Below are 17,578 nucleotides of genomic sequence, written 5' to 3'. Positions count from 1 at the left end.
GAGGTATGTGTGATGGATGTCTGGTGTGTGTAGGTTGTGTGTCTGAATGTTTTTGTAAAAAGAGTATGTGTGCAGGCTAAGTTCTTCAGTGTATTCTGCGGAAAAAACTACAACTCTCAGGAAAATACTTTACTTCCCGTTGTTTGGGGGGCTATCGGGTAGGGACATGTAAGAATCATGTGACAAGTCATGCCCACAACATGATGACGTTTATTTCAACGTAGAAAATGCAGCAAATACCCGTGGTCTTGTTTATAAAGATTTTTGCTATCACTGCAACGATAAAGCTTTCTGAAACATGGTGAATGTGTGAAATGTTAATGTAACTCCCCAGATTTTATATGCCAAAAGAATGATCGATCTATCTTATCCTTTTTCAAATCTACCGCCGATCAAAAATGAATATGCATATCATAGCACAGGTGCTATGCTGGGTTCTATAGGGTTAGGAATGAATGAAAAACAGTGGAAAAATAATACTTTACAGCTCAACATGGACCTGTATGCTGCAATTATGATCAGAAATTTTCCAAAGAACTAAAAGGTTTAAGAATGTTTTGGTTTTCACACTTTGAATGCTTCACATAGAAGTGGACAGGGCCTTTTGTAAGAGTTTCTCTATGCAGAAATCACTTCTTGCCCCCATCTGGAGTTCTCCACTAACCAGTAACCACAGAGCGTAGTTACCATGATCATCTTGACTCTCTGTGTTACAGGGTTGGGCTTGTTGTCCTCCTCCTCCATCACTCTGGAGAAGTGGCTGAGCTGCCAGATAGGATGACCCTCCTGACTCTCCCGGGACAGCTAAAGGAGGAAACACAACATGAAAACCCTTCTGATGATGGCACAAACAGAGCAGGCATTTTAAATGAAAAACATGGGCTTACCTCCAGCACCAGGGAGACGCACGCTGGGAAGAACGTCATGAACACAAAGTAGTTCGCCAACACAGACATGCAGCCAAAGCAGCACATGATTTCCAGCTGACGCACTCCTGAAACACGCAGATGGCACCCAGGTGTTAGAGAAGAAGATTTCACCTAAGAAACCAACACTTCATGATCAAACGCACCAAAAAACGTAAGAAAATCCCTAAAAATCTGTTTTAGTTTTAGTCAGAACCACACAGATGATGTGTGGTTCTAAATCTTTCCCTTATTCGCAGTTATTCATTTGCACACTCATTGCTGTTTTTTATATTCTGCGGTGTGGCTGTTCTAAGATCCCTGCCAGGATTCCTGCCTTTCCTCTGCCTACAAAGACAACCTGAGGCAGAGAGAGAAGCATCAAAAACCCAGAGCAGAGCAGGCATCAGTGACAACAGGATGACACTGATTAAGGCAGGAGCAGAGAAATGGAGGAGCTGGGATGGAGGAGAGTTGCAAAAAGCAGCTTGCAGAGGAAACAGCAGGCTAGAGTGGTTTATATACAGTATCGTGAGTGTGATTAGCCAATAGGGTGCTTAGAAGTGAATCAGCTGACCATCAGCTGGTGAGATCAGCTGATCCCAATTATATGGCAGTGCTTAGCTTCGTGGACTGCCTGAACTAACGCTATTTGGTCTGTGGTGTTTTGTGCCCTCAACATTTTCCAGCTCTTCCTTGGGAATTCTAAGGCATTCCCAGACCAGATAAGATATATAATCTGTCCGCCAAGTCCTGGGTCATTCCTGGGGTCGCCTCCCAGTTTGACCTCCACAGGGAGGCGACCAGGAGGCATCCTGATCAGATCCTTTTGAGATGGAGCAGTGGCTCTACCTCCAGTTCCCTCTGGATGTCCGAGCTCCTCACTACATCTCCAAGACATCGCCCTGAGGAATCTCATTTAGACCACTTGAACCCGGGACCTCCTTCCTTTAGACATAACCCTGAGCTCATAGGTTAGAGCTGGGATGAGGACTGATGGGTAAATTCATAGCTTGCCCTTCCGACTCAGCTCGCTCTTCACCACAACAGACTGGTAGAATATCTGCAGCAGAGTTTCTGTCATTTGCCGGTCTTTGGCCAGTTTCAAGAATCATTTAATATAAACTCTAAGTAATCTTCCAACACCTACTCTTCGTGCGGTGCCTGGGTTATCTACTCAGACAGCAAGCAGATGGCTAATTTAGGTGCGTATGTATTCACATAGTGAAGCATCTGATGGCAAACCAATCCCATGTCTGAGTGAGTTCAGAGCTACTGGAAACTTTGCAGGTAAATCTTTTCTAAAGCACTCTTGGATAACAGAATTTTAATCTCAATGAGGTTTTTCTGGTTAACCAAAGGCTTAATATTATCAGTGATATGGAGGGATTCTGAGTTAGTCATCGCTGCAAGGGCTAAAGAGGCTGAAACAATCGGAACTGTTGAGAGCTGAGCGGCTGAAACACCGATGCAGCAGCCGGGAGAGAAAGGCCTACGCCGAGCAGAGCTGTAGTGGACATTGATGAGTGGGTAAATCCACCTTTGACTGATCTGAGGGGATCCAAATTAAATAAACAAACACAGAACGGCATGGGACCACTTGGGCTGATAGCGAGAGCTCTATCTCTCCTCCTTGTAGCTGGTTGTTAATGCTCGGGGTGTCCTGGCTAATTAGCAGCAGCAGTGTTGGATAAGCCATCCATGAGAGGATGACTGGACTGAACTATTCTCTGTGGAGCTTTTGTCTTTTTGGGACTGCTACCAATAAACCACGATGTCTGGATTGAGGGGCGAACAGTCAGGCCAGCCCGAGGATGTAGATCTGCCACCCTGTGGGCCATCAGCCGCAGGGTCCAGATCAGGGGTTGGGTTAAGAGGGGCAAAACCCTTTGTCATGCATTCCGAATGAAAACCGCCTCTAAAACCTCTGTTGGGTTTCCTACAAACAGTAATCATTTTGAGGCTCACTTGTGTTCTGTCTTCAACCTGGAGAATAATTCTGTTTCTGTGACCAAAACTTCTCAGAAACCTCCTCTGACGTTTTCTGTTTAAACCAGCATTCCTTTATAAAACCTGACCTAAGCAAGCCAGATAAAACTGATTAAATAACCCATAATGCACAGCTCTGGCCTGATTGTTGACATTTATTTTACCCCGACTTCCTGCCTTTACTTTGTTAAAGCTAACTCTGGTTTCTACAGGTGTGGTATAGATAAGGTTATCATCTACAGAATAAATGCCTTTGACCGTGAATACCTGACATGGTTCCCACTCCAATCACCAAACACTCCACCAGAGCGTCCAGCGTGAAGGTCGGTCCCAGCACGGCCATGCCCCGAGCTATGTTATCCCTCACTTCATCCTGGAAAGATGGAGGAACGTCATCTCACAGGATGTCTGTTTTATTCCATGTCAAATATTGCTTAATGATTATTTATCTCTACCTGAGAATTGGAGCTCAGAGCGAACTTGGCGAGGGCGCAGGCTTTGGAGAGGTCAATGAGGAGCAGGAAGAAAGGCAGAGCCTCACTGTGGGTCAGAACATGCAGGTATGTCGGGGGTTTCACAGAAATAATCATTAAAACAAGAATATAAAGGTGACGTGTTCTTACTTCAGGCCTGTAAGCTCTTTATCCAGAAAGTGGATGACCACGGTGCTGAAGACGAAGCTGGAGAAGATGGTGAAGAGGCCGGCGATGCCTGGCATAGAGGAGATACGGACAGTTTTAGCTTTAGGGTTTAAGCGGGAGATCCTGATCCCATACAACAATAATAATAACACATATATAAACATATATAAGACATGTATAAACAGGAGTTTACCGAGGATGTATTTGGATCCAAGCTGTCTCAGGTTCTGGAACTGGAAGTAAATGTAGACGATGGCGATGCAGCGTGTGATGGTCAGGATGATGATGTCACTGCTCAGGATTTGCTATAAAAAGTAAAAAAGTTAAGTCAAGGAAAGGTAACTTCATTTAAACCTGGAGGTTTATTGGGAAAAATAAGTGATATTTAAAACAAAATGTTTGTTATACAAGGAATAATCATACAGAACTACGGTGGCCCTCGAGGTAAACAAAGACATTATTCTCTCAAGGGTTTTCAAAAAACATGAAAACAAAAAAATCACAAGAAAAACATCCAGTGACTAATCAAGAAAACATTTCACAAAATGCACATAAACACAACAAAGGGGAGCAGGTGGCCTAGTAGTTAAAGGTGCTCCCCATGTACGCAGGCTGCCCGGGTTCGAATCCAGTCTCAGGCCCTTTACCGCATGACTGTTTTTCTGCCGAGGCGGCAGTCAGTCTGCTGCTGTCAAAAACTTAAACAAAGGAGATTTTGATTCATTTAATTTTAGTTTGCTCTGTAAGCATAAAAATTTTTCTAGTTTTAGTGACATTTAAGTCATTCCTACCCTTCATAGTTTTAGTCCACAAAAATCAAATTTAGTCTTTACTTTTCTCTGTAAAATAACTTCATTACATTAACTGTAAAATCTAAATGGACTTCTTTTCTCGTGACATTTGAACACATCATAAGGTTTTAACTTTAATCCCCCAATAGTCAATAGTCCCAGCCCCTATTAAAGGTCACATGTTTTACCCTTTTAAGACAAGTTTATATCGGTCTCAGATGTTCCAAAAACATGTCAGTGAGGTTTGTTGCTGAAAAAACACTCCAGTATTGGATTTTTGCACATGTAAAAACTCCTGTTTCAGCCCTGCTCAGAATCAGCTGTTTCTGTGACTGTGGCTTTAATTGTTACTAAGCTCTCTGACTCCGCCCCTGACCACACCCCTCTCAGGAAATGGATGTGGCTCTCCTGAGCCTCCTCTCAGCTGAGAGGAGGCTGGAACTTTCCTTCAAGCAGGGAGGGCCAATCTGGGGGCGGGGCTAACTCCCCACATGACATCATGAGGGGAAAATCTGAGAACGGCTTGTTTCAGCAAACACTTTCTGAAAGGTGCAGAAAGAGAGGGGGGAGCGAATGGATTTTTCTGGTGCTTGAGGGCTGAGTTTCCGTTAGCTGGTAATTGCCGGTCATTGGCCGGCAGAAAGGGCGGAAGTCCGGCAGATAAAAATATAACCGGTCAAAATGTCCGGCAGAAAACATGCAAATGAGCAGATGAGTAAATACTGAATACTTATAATATTTTGTGTAACCTAGAAGATATGTTGCGAGTATGCATTAATATAAACTAAAAGTTGCCTAATCTTACTACATCCACTGTCCTGTGGTGCTGGGGTTGTTTATCTCCTCAGAAGGCAAGCACATGGCTAATTATGTATGCACGATGACGTCAAAGTGAATCTATCTCTCTACTGCGCCTGCTCATTACTGCTTGAGACTTTGCAACAGTCACTCTGCAGGGAAAGTTTGACCAGAGCTTTCGCATAAAGCAGAATTTTAATCTAAGTGAGGTTTTCCTGGTTAACCTTAATATCCTAATATTAATAATAAATAATAATAATAATAATTGTAACCTGGTTAGCCTTAATATCATCAGTGGTATGGAGGGATTTTGAGTATGTCATCGCTGTGAGTAATGAAGAGGCTTAATCAAAGGGAACGGTACAACAGAGCATCTGAAACACCAATGCAGCAGCAGAGAGAGAGAGAGGCCTACGATGGCTAATTAGCAGAAGTAGTCTTGGATAAGCCGTTAATGAGAGGGGGACTGGACCGGATCTGCTGTGGAGCTTTTATCTTTTCGGGACTAGTCCAAATAAACCAGGATGGTTGGATTTACTGCTTTATTGGAGGTTACAGTGATATCATCATAAGGACTGATATTAGCACCTGACGGTAAGACTCATTTTTCATTTGAAATGTAGAGTTCTAACGCACTGTCTAGTTAGGAGAGCACTTGTCGGTGGAGGATGGTATTTTGCTGATGTAAGCTACAAAGAACTTAGCGGCCAATGAGCTAACAGGCTAACGGTACTAATGTGACACTAACTGTTGTTTATGAGTTTAACGTGGGCGTATATTGTGTAACCGACTGCGCGTGTAAGGAAAAATGCGCAGCTTTCATTTTGATACTTTAAACCACTTACACAAAGAAAAATAAGAGAAAGTCTTTGTGCAGTTGTTCTAGTGTCTAATCACGTTGTCTACCAGTTTTGTTTACTGTTGGCTTGGTTTCTACTGTCTCGGTTTTGGGTCAGGTCTGGAAATAAAAACGTGTCCTCTCTCCTGTTTAGCGCAGACTTGTATGTATCGATGTATCACAGAATATCAGATTTATGCGTTTTGCTGCTGTTAATGCAGCAAAATAATGTTAAAGCAAATGTCTGGTTGTTGCTCTAAATGGCCGGAATTCTTTAGGACTGCCGGTCATTTTGACCGAGGACAAAAACGTCTAGCGGAAACGCTGCTTGAGGGGATTGTGGACAGGCCAGGGACACATATTTTTGTTAGAAAAGCCTGAAAAAGTGATTTTTGCATAATATGTCCCCTTGATGCCTGATATTGCATCATGCCACCTCGTTTAGTTTTCTAATTAGAGTTTATCTCGCTGATTTTAATGCAGATTTTAACTTCGGGTTAATATTTTTAACTACCAGGACATACTAGAAGGTTTGGAGTTCTTATTACGGCTGCTCTGACCCAGAATGAGGAGGATTTCTGCACAGCAGCAACAGCAGCTGATATCAGGAGTCTCAGCTGCTTTTACAACAAGTCACAAGTAGTTTCACTTTTGTTTTTAGTTTTCGCTGGAATACAGAGAAGAGCTAGAGGTTTAAACAGCTCCTCTCTTTGTCATGCTGCTTCACACACCCCGGCTCGCCCGCTCCTCCCCTCTCTCTCCTCTGGTCATTCTAACAGACAGCAGGTTAGACACACAGACCCTGAACGTCCATAATCCAGCACGTGTTTTTGTCTCATCCCATCTCTGTAACCAAAACTTTTCTTAAGTTTCCTCTTTATTATAAATTATTTAGTGAAACATAAAAATATTTCATGGGATCAAAAATCAAACACGTCTTATGAAGCCCGACATCTTGTGACGCTGTGACGTTCCAACAAGAGCATCAATCATGGAGGGGCTCTTATCATCTACAGCAGGGCCTCACAGTCGGGCCCTGAGGGCCTCAGACTCACAGGGCCCTCCTGTGCCAGGGGCCTCTACCTGTCATAGGACGTCTGGAGCAAAGCTTCAGGCACAAACACAGAGGGACGAATAGAGACACTTCATAGGGGCCGCCATGGACAGCCTGTACCATCTCTTAATGAACACTGTGATCTGACACTGTCTGACTTTTCTCTGGAGTATCATCCACCCAGACTGCTCTCAGAGACCAACAGGGGGACGAGTGTTATGTAATGCCTCTCCTTTGTCTGCTCACTGTATTGATGTCTGCAGCAAAAGGTAGAAAGAGAGTTTGTCTTCAGATCATAAACTTAATCTGGAACCTCTCTCTTCGCGTACAGGAGGAAGGGATTACCAATCCTTAACAGGAAACAGCAAGATGTGGAAACTCTCAGAACCGCAGAGACAACCTTAACTAGAACTAGAAAAGCTTTCATATGAGGGATCCTACAATGTAGGACATCATCACAGGTTTAAACCTCAGTGACCTTCATTGAGGCACACGGAAATCCAAACAGACAGGAACCATTAACCATACTGTGACTGTTTCAGACAGTAGTGTGTGGTTAGGTTTAACTAAGTCTTATCAGTAAAATACGATCTGAAACACAGTAACGGGACGGTCCTGAGGGTCTGGCTCACTGGCCTACTTCCTGTTAAAGGTTGACGTATCCCGCACTCACCTCCTCAGTTTTGGGACAGTCAAAGTTCCAGCCGCAGATCTGGTCGTTCCCGGTGAACATGTTCATGGACATCATGCAGATGGTGAGCGTTACCGTGCCAACGATCACCTCCCAGGGGTGGGAGGCCACCAGGAGGCCATGCATGCGGAACAGACGGGTCAGCATGGTGCAGTGGGCGGAGCTGTGGAATAACGCCAGAGGGGAGAACCTAAGTGAGTTTTGACAGAGACGCTACGATTTCACATTAAAGGTTAAAATTAGGACTTCAACTGAGTTTTATTCATGGAGGGTACTGGTATGGAAGCCCGTTAACGCCACTTAAAAAAGAGAGAAAAACATGAAAGTTAGGTAAATACTTAGGAAAAAACCTGAAGTCAAAATTATGAGTATAAATAATTATGAAATAAATTTAAAATGACAATAGAAAGTTATGAGATGAGTAAAAAATGTAATATTTTATCTTATATTATAGATTTATTAAATAATTTTGATTTACCATCTCCTAATAATAAAAAATACTTTTAACTCTGACTTCCTATCTTCAGGACCCCCTTGGAAAAGACGATGCACCTCAGGGGGCTTTCCTTCAATACATTCAAATTCATAATCAGAACAGTTTAATTTCAATTTAAATGTTCAATTTCAGAGTCTGTACCTCTTATTTATGACATATTTCATAATTTTGATTTTCTAACCTCATAATTTTAAAACTTTTTTATCTCAGAATTTCAGTTTTTTTATCCCTTAGGTTTGACTTTTAATGCATAGTTTTGAATTTAAACCCTTAGTTTTGACTTTTAATCTCATAGTTTTGATGTTTAACCCCATAGTGTTGACTTTTAGCCCCATAGTGTTGACTTTTAACGCTTAGTTTTGACTTTTAACCTCATAGATTTGACTTTTAACCTCTTAGATTTGACATTTAACTCTTAGTGTTGACTTTTAGCCCCATAGTGTTGACTTTTAAGTCTTAGTTTTGACTTTTAACCCCATAGTTTTGACTTTGTACTCTTAGTTTTGACTTTCAACCTCATAGATTTGACTTTTAAGGCTTAATTTTGAATTTCAACCCCATAGTGTTAACTTTTAACCCCATTGTTTTGACTTTTAACCCCATTGTGTTGACATAAAACTCTTAGTTTTGAATTTTAACCTCATAGATTTGACTTTCAAACCCATAGTGTTGACTTTTAACTCTTAGTTTTGACTTTTAACCCCTTACGTTTGACTTTAACCACATAGTTTTGACTTTTAATCTCATAGATTTGACTTTTAACCCCATGGTTTTGACTTTTAACCCAATAGTTTTGAATTTAAACTCTTAGTTTTGACTTTTAACCCCCAAGATTTGACTTTTGACTCTTAGTTTTGACATTTAACCTCATAGATTTCACTTTTAACTCTTAGTTTTGACTTTGAACCTCATAGTTTTGACTTTGTACTCTTAGTTTTGACTTTTTACCTCATAGATTTGATTTTTAACTCTTAGTTTTGACTTTTAACCTCATAGTTTTGACTTTTAACCTCATAGATTTGACTTTGTACTCTTAGTTTTGACTTTTAACCTCATAGATTTGATTTTTAACTCTTAGTGTTGAATTTGAGCCCCATAGTTTTGAATTTTAACTCTTAGATTTGACTTTTAACCCCATAGATTTGACTTTTTACTCTTTGTTTTGACTTTTAACCTCATAGATTTGACTTTTAACTCTTAGTGTTGAATTTGAGCCCCATAGTTTTGAATTTTAACTCTTAGTTTTGACTTTTAACCTCATCGATTTGACTTTTAACTATTAGTTTTGACTTTAACCCCATAGTTTTGACTTTTACCTATTAGTTTTGACTTTTAACTCTTAGTTTTGACTTTTACCCCCATAGTGTTGACTTTTAACCTCGTAGTTTTGACTTTTAACTCTTAGTTTTGACTTTTACCCCCATAGTGTTGACTTTTAACCTCGTAGTTTTGACTTTTAACTCTTAGTTTTGACTTTTACCCCCATAGTGTTGACTTTTAACCTCGTAGTTTTGACTTTGTACTCTTAGTTTTGACTTTAACCCCATAGTTTTAAATTTTACCTCTTAGTTTTGACGTTTAACTCTTAGTTTTGAATTTTAACCCCATTGTGTTGACTTTGTAATCTTAGTTTTGACTTTTAACCTTATTGATTTGACTTTGTACTCATAGTTTTAATTTTTAATCTCATAGATTTGACTTTCAACCCCATAGTTTTTACTTTTAACCTCATAGATCTGATTTTTAGCTCTTAGTTTTGACTTTAAACCTCATAGATTTGACTTTTAAGACTTAGTTTTGACTTTTAACCTCATAGATTTGACTTTTCACCCCATAGTTTTGACCTTTAATAACCTTGGTTTTGACTTTTACCCCAATATTTTTTACTTTTAATCTCATAGTTTGAATTTTTAATGCCATAGTTTTGACTTTGTACTCATAGTTTTGGCTATTAATGCCATAGTTTGGATTTTTAATACCATAGTTTTGACCTTTAATACCATAGTTTTGACCTTTAATACCATAGTTTTGATTTTTAATACCATAGTTTTGACTTTTACCCCCATAGTTTTTACTTTTAATCTCATAGTTTGGATTTTTAATCCCATAGTTTGGATTTTTAATATCATAGTTTTGACCTTTAATACCATAGTTTTGACCTTTAATACCATAGTTTTGATTTTTAATACCATAGTTTTGATTTTTAATGCTATAGTTTTGACCTTCAATACCATAGTTTTGAACTTTAGTACCATAGTTTTGACCTTTAACACCATAGTTTTGAACTGCAATTCAATGGTTTGGACTTTTAATACCATTGTTTGGGATTCTTTATCCCATTATTATTTCTTAATATCCCTAAATTTACACTTTCTTCACAGAAATTAGACCTTTTATCTCATAACTATGACTTACAATCTCTTCATTTTTAAATTTTTAAAATTTTGAATTTTTTCATTCATTATTTTGACGTCACATTTTATTAATTAGATTTTTTGGCTCATGCTTTTGGCTTTAACTCTTATCTTGACTTATTAGCTCATAATTTTGGCTTTTAATCTTTTAATTTTTAATTTTCAGCTCATAATTTTGATTTTAATCTTATTATTTTGACATTTTAGATTATAATTTGACTTTTAATCATATCATTTTGACATTTAATCATAAAATTTTGACATTTAATCCCATAGTTTTGACTTTTTGGCTCATAATTTTGACTTTTAATCTCATTACTTTGACTTTTAATCATAATATTTTTACTTTTAAGCCCATAGTTTGACTTTTAAACATATCATTTTTACTTTTAAGACCATAATTTTTAATTTTGCCTCCTAATTTTGACAATTAATCTATTATTTTGACTTCTTAGCTCATTATTTTGATTTTTATGTCATTATTTTGACTTTATAGCTCGTAATTTTGAAGTTTAATTGTATTATTTGGACTTTTCTGCTCATGATTTTGATGTTTAATCTTTGTATTTTGACTTTTAAACTCTTTTACTTTTAATCTTATTATTTTAACTTTCTAGCTCATGATTTTGATTTTAATCTTATTATTTTGACTTTCTAGCTCATGATTTTGATGGTAATATCATAATTATGAGGGGTTTCCTCGCTCCTCACCGGTTCCACCCACCTTTCCCAGGAAGTTTCAGAGAGAGGACCGTCAACATGAGGGGAAGGCTGCCGTTATATCTGTTCTTATAGTAATAGAGAGCTAAGGTATGCTGAATCTTTCTGTGATTGGCTCTGAAGAAGCTGTTCAAGTTCTGATGAAGTTCTGGTAGTGAATTTGAGTATTAAGCTTTCATATTTGGATCCTGTAGTTGACTGGATTTAGTACCTGAGAAGAGAGGCCTCTGGATATTTTCTTTACTCTCTTTTATCTGAACAGGGAGGGGCCCATACTGGTTTTTGTCTGGGGCCTCCATATTACTAAACCTGCATGTTCTACCTTAATGGATTTATAGTTACCAACGAAAAAGGTGCTATGACAAAAACGGGAATCTATTTCAAAGTTTTCAAGTTACTGTTTAACTCGAAATAGTCAGAGAGTATATCTCAGACACCTAGAATAAAACCTTGTCCAGACAATTTCTATATATAAAAAATGACTGAGAAAAACAAACAGGGTTCCTTTTGGAGAGTTTTAGGCATATAGGGCTACTTATCAAAGTTTTTATTTGACTCTCTAACAAACTGTGTCGCTTTAAAGTGAACGGTTATGTAACAGATTACAGCTGGACTTAAAAACCGTCAAAATCATGATAAACTCTACTTTCACTGGTAAAAAACAGAAGATTTTTTTCTGTTAAATCTTCGTTATTCCACATAAACTCTGATATTCTTTAGCTGTGAAGAAGGTCATTTTTTAACGAAACGTCGCTCTTGTTTTATTCAGGCTGCTGAGAGAAATCACTTTATCTAACTTCCGTCTGCCCCGCGGTAACAGAGCAGATCAATCCGCTGTGTCGAACTCCTTGGCCGGGTCAGCGAAGCGGCTTTGTTCGGTCTATTTTGGACGTACCTGCCCCGGTTCAGAGTAACCTTTACAGCCGTTAATTTAATCCACACTGCCCTACAGCTGGTATCTAACGGCCCTTACCGTGAGTGTTGAAGGAGAAGGGTCTGTGAGAGTGTGCTGTGACCGTCGACTTCTTCCAGCCTCCCCGCTGTGGTGCTCAGACAGCCGGCCTCGCTCCTCCGCTCCTCACCGGCTCATCACCGCGGATGGAACGATGATGGCACGCTTCTACGTCATACCACCCTTCAGCCAATCACGGCGATCACCTGCTTCACGAGCGCGTAATCCACGCCCCGTTTCCTAGGCGACGGCATGGGAGGGGCATGGTCAGAGCGGGGCCGCCTAATCTCACCACGCGCTGACAGAAAGAGTACAACCAGCCAATCAGACAGCAGGAAGGTTTCTATGACAACTACTGGAGACAATTTTTACTGCGATTCACAAGATTGAAATTTGATGCCGTTTGACTCTGTTTCAACGGAATCAGGCCCTGAAAAACGTTTGAGGGGCACATTATTTGTTTTTCATTACTGAGATAAAGTCAAAGTTCTGAAAAACTCCAGAATAATCTTAAAATTCTGAGGGTTTAAAAGTCAAAATTCTGAGCATGCATTCTCAGAATTGTATTTAGGTTTAATAAAGAATGGGGGGGGGGGGCAGAATAATCTCAAAATACTGTGGAAAAAGATTTTTTTAATTATTAATGTCTGACTTTATTCTGATCTGACTCACTTTTCACTTTTTGTCAGAAATATGAGATTAAAGTCAGAATTCTGACTTTTCTCAAAATTAAAAAAAAAACCTAAGTCAGGATTTTAGCTTTAAACCCAGAGTTATGACTAAGGCCTTCCCTGACAGAGACGTTGTCTGGATGGGAGCATATGTGTCTCTAAAGGCTCTCTCTGCTTTCCAGCATTGATAGTTCCTTTCCAGATGTTAGAGCTGCCCACGCCATAGGCACTAATGCAACCCCATACCATCAGAGATGCAGGCTTTAGACCTGAGCCAGGAGAACAAGCTGGATGCTCCAGATCCTCTTTAGTCCACAGGACACGGCATCTGTGGTTCCCTCTGACCACAGAACAGTTTTCCATGTTCCCTCAGTCCTGTCTCAGTTTGAGCATCTGATATGTTGTTTATGTTCTACTGTGATTAAATATACGTTATGAAATTTGACAGTCATTGCATTTGGTATGGAGTTACATTTAACAGAGCCCCAACATTTTGGGAATTATGGCTGCAATACATTTCTGCAGTCATTTCTAATAACGTCTAGTTTACACAGACTCAAACTGTTACCATGACAGTCACTGGAGTCAAAAGACAATCAGGAAGTATGTTTTCTCATGTTTTCATGGACCTTAAGGTGAGTTCCAGTAAAAGAGCAAAAATAAGTATGCACAGTTACTATAAAAGCCTCTGTGCTTTTTAGGTCAGTCCACCATAGACAAGCACTGGGACTATTCTAAGAACGACAGGAGCAACTCATCGATCTGGACTTTGTCGGTGGGTCAGCTAGTTACTGAGCAATTGGTTCAGCCTTGAACTTAACCTTGAATCACAAAACCACTGTCCTAGATAATGCTTGGAGAATCCCATTACTAGAGTGTTCTACTTTGAGAGATTTACCCTCAAATAATGTTCCAGTAGAGTCATTTAATGAACACAAAGTGTCCTCATATCAGGAAGAGATACAGGACAACCACAGTATGAAGAAACATGTATGGCAGACCTGACTGACCTCATATACAGTGTGCTGATGTTTCAGGTATCAGGTCATCATATTACTGCACTTTTTCATTACAATGACAAAAATCATTCATTAGAAATAGCAACAAAAAACGGCCAAGGTTACAAACAGTCGTGGTGATGATCTGAGTTGGTGCCGGCTATTTATGAACATATTTCGGCACTTAAAGTAAGGGTATGAGTCTGGATCGCTGTTAACAGTCACAGTTTGTTTTTGTAACTTGAAGAGTGAATAAAGCCCCCGCCTCCACTAAATGATTACATCAAACAGAAAACAATCAGTAAGTCTTCAATGAGACCGACCAGATCCACTGTCAGAGGGGACTGTGAGAGTCCTCATACCTTTCAAAGGGAGCACACTGTGGAACACTTTCCCCCTCTCAGCTCCAGCTTTGCAAATTTCCAGGGTCATCTGAAAGTGTGGCTCAGGACAAACCAGAATCATGACCATGTCTAACCGTTTCAATATCTTTATGCATACATACTTATATACAGCTATGTATGCATGTTGTGTGCAATATTACATTCATGGAAACTGTTATGTATGCTTTTCTGGTGTCTTTTCTAATACAGGCATAAACACATCTGTTAATGCTAACTATGTGCAATAATATTAGCACTTTAACTAACCTGGCCAAAGGCACACTCGTGATATGATATGTTGTTAATTCTCTATTGTGAATAAAATATGAGTTTATAAGATTTGAAAATCATTAACTTCTGCGTTTGTTGATATTTGACTCAATGACCCAACTTCTCTGCAATTGGACTTGTATCAATATTTAATTTAAATTATGCTCCATATAAATATTAGTCTATTATGTCTATTATTATTGTTCTGTGAGAGCTGTCGCAATAACTAGGACAAAAGAGCAGTAGCCTAGTAGGAAGGCGATTGCTGTGGGCCAAGTGGTCTAAACTACACAAGGTGAATAGAATTATTATCATTTTTTAAAATTTCAATCTGACGCTCTGATTTTTCTCCCTTTTTTTGTTTTTTACTGTCACTCTTGGGCCTCCATACACCGTCGTTTTTCCTTTTTAATGCCACTCTGGAGCCTCCATACACCGTCGTTTTTCCTTTTTAATGCCACTCTGGTGCCTCCATACACCGTCGTTTTTCCTTTTTAACGCCACTCTGGTGCCTCCATACACCGTCGTTTTTCCTTTTTAACGCCACTCTGGTGCCTCCATACACCGTCGTTTTTCCTTTTTAACGCCACTCTGGTGCCTCCATACACCGTCGTTTTTCCTTTTTAATGCCACTCTGGAGCCTCCATACACCGTCGTTTTTCCTTTTAACGCCACTCTGGTGCCTCCATACACCGCTTTTTCCTTTTAATGCCACTCTGGAGCCTCCATACACCGACGTTTTTCCTTTTTAATGCCACTCTGGTGCCTCCATACACCGTCGTTTTTCCTTTTTAACGCCACTCTGGTGCCTCCATACACCGTCGTTTTTCCTTTTTAATGCCACTCTGGTGCCTCCAAACTTGCTGTGTCTCCGTTAAGGAGAAGCACGATGATAGCTAGGAGTGAAGCCCAGGCTAAAACGGTAGGAAAACTAAGACTAAACATTTCATCTTTCTTTTTCCCTTTACAAAGAGAACAGAAACGTTAACATGCCGATGTCCTCAGAGTAAAAATCTACTTATTTTTCTTTCTATGGCTAGCAAACATTACAGCAGCTAATGCCAAAGATAGCATGCTAACATTTCATGTTTTTGTGTTTAAGTAACAACGTTTAAATCAGATATTTAAAATTTTAGGAACTAAACTGAATGTTTTCAGTTTTTTTAGCTGTTTAAAATGGCTTAGCTCTTTTCTAACGTGACCACCTTCGTTTTTTGGATAGGTGTTGCGGTGTAAAGAAAGACCGTGTTAACTGGTGACTTGCAGGCTGTGGTCTTGGTTGCTGAAGATGACGGAGTCCTCCTCACATTTCTCTCTTGGTTTATGTTGTTTTAATACACATATAGAGAGTATTAATTTATCATGATTAGAAAAATTAAACAAAGATGTATTCGTTTGTACACAATCCGTTTTCAACAGTAGACGCTGTCACCAGGTAACACGGTCACCATTTAAACCGTAACACCGATACTGTAACGTCGGTGTGCTGTCATATTTGGGTTTTTATCAAAACGTTTGTAACTAGTCTTAATAACCTCCTGAGTCCTTGGTTTTATAAATAATATAAATATATAAATTTAAATACGGTCTGATAAGTTAAAATATCAGTCTTGTGGTTGAAAAGGAATTTCTTGGAAGTTTTCCTTTCCAAACCCCCCAAAATTCCATAATTAAATAAAATGTCTTTAAAATTTTTTAAACATATTTTTAAAATATCTCATGAAAAGTACCCAAATATTTCTTTAGTCAGTCCTCAAATCTTTTACTGAAAATTCCTCATAAAGCCTGAAAATTCCAATAAAAAATTCCCCCAAAAATTCCTTAAAATTTTCAGTCAAATTCCTCAAATATTAAAGTAAATTCCTTCTTAAATTTCATGGCACATGCTAGAAATTTTCAAAAACATTCTCCAAAATTCCATGAAAATAATGGAAACATAGAAAAGGGGGTTTGGGATTTTTCTTAGTTTTCTGAGAAAAATCCTGAAAAATTCAAAGGACAATCCTGAACCCCAAATTCCCAATCCAGTTCCCCCAAAATTTGGTAATAATTTCTCCATATTCCCATGAAAATGCTTTAAAAAAACTTAAATAAATTAAACGGCATGAAACCCTCCCAAAATATACAAACGTTTTGTCTTAATTTCCATAAAAATACTATAAATAAATAAATTCCAAGCAAACTCCCCGAATTATCCAAAGAGCAAATTATCCCAGCATTTCAAGCAAATACCTTACACTTGAATGGACATTTTGGAAAACACCAGAAATGATTGCTATAATGTAGGAAAGCCAAACTGTAACGTCCTCATATGTGGATGCAGGCTCCTAGGAGGAGAGCTTAAGTTCACTAATGTTATAAGACAGTTTTCATACCAGTATGACAAATCTGTGAATTTCCCTCCAGGGATTAATAAAGTATGACTTTACTAAATCTATTATATAAAGATCCATTGATTGAAAAGTCCCAAAGCTTGAACACCTATATTTTCATGAAGCAGATGTCTAGGAAAGAAATGTTCCCTGAAAACTGTAGACCAACTTCAAAATCAGGTAAATAAAAATAATTATTTAAATTAATTTGAGCTTTCTTTAATTTTCAGAGGGAAATGTTGGCTGTGCAGTTTTTACAGTGTGCTGGATTTTGCCTACAATTTTTCTGTGAAAAATCTACAGAATAGTTATGTGTCTTATGAATGTATTTTCCTTGTATTATGTCAGAACATATATTCCCATAAGCATGTATTACAAGTTTGCAAATAGGCTTTATTGCCATGGAAATCATTAGTTTTATTGCCAAAGCAATGTGCAAAAATAAAGTAATAATAATATTAGAAAACATGATTAATGTTATCTCTCTCCTCTCTCTCTAGAGTTGAATTCCATGCATGAATGTGTTGCCCCACACTGAGAACCACACCCATGCATCAAATCCAGAGATTTTTATTTAGAGGCTGGATGTGGACTC

The 17,578-nt window shown here is 38.8% G+C and overlaps 2 protein-coding genes across 2 annotated transcripts in view; one reads left to right on the top strand and one right to left on the bottom strand.

Moving 5' to 3' along the window:
* The window catches only part of hmgcra (3-hydroxy-3-methylglutaryl-CoA reductase a), a 28,657-nt gene extending 16,215 nt beyond the window's left edge, over positions 1–12,442 (bottom strand). The window contains exons 1-8 of the mRNA XM_041786556.1: positions 12,311–12,442; positions 7,690–7,870; positions 3,729–3,840; positions 3,518–3,605; positions 3,350–3,434; positions 3,162–3,267; positions 888–994; positions 688–804 (exon numbers count right to left, since the gene is read on the bottom strand). Of these exons, the coding sequence (XP_041642490.1) occupies positions 688–804; positions 888–994; positions 3,162–3,267; positions 3,350–3,434; positions 3,518–3,605; positions 3,729–3,840; positions 7,690–7,854 (780 nt within the window). The 5' untranslated portion in view covers positions 7,855–7,870; positions 12,311–12,442. The remainder of the gene's footprint in view (positions 1–687; positions 805–887; positions 995–3,161; positions 3,268–3,349; positions 3,435–3,517; positions 3,606–3,728; positions 3,841–7,689; positions 7,871–12,310) is intronic.
* Positions 12,443–15,444: 3,002 nt separating this feature from the next.
* LOC121509486 (ankyrin repeat domain-containing protein 31-like) overlaps positions 15,445–17,578 on the top strand; it is a 46,673-nt gene continuing 44,539 nt past the window's right edge. The window contains exon 1 of the mRNA XM_041786909.1: positions 15,445–15,533. The gene's annotated coding sequence lies outside the window, so the exon portion shown is untranslated. The remainder of the gene's footprint in view (positions 15,534–17,578) is intronic.

The sequence above is a fragment of the Cheilinus undulatus genome, linkage group 5 (genome assembly GCF_018320785.1).
Source record: "Cheilinus undulatus linkage group 5, ASM1832078v1, whole genome shotgun sequence".
In the NCBI taxonomy this organism is placed as follows: domain Eukaryota; kingdom Metazoa; phylum Chordata; class Actinopteri; order Labriformes; family Labridae; genus Cheilinus; species Cheilinus undulatus.
This window is presented reverse-complemented; position numbering and strand designations above follow the sequence as displayed.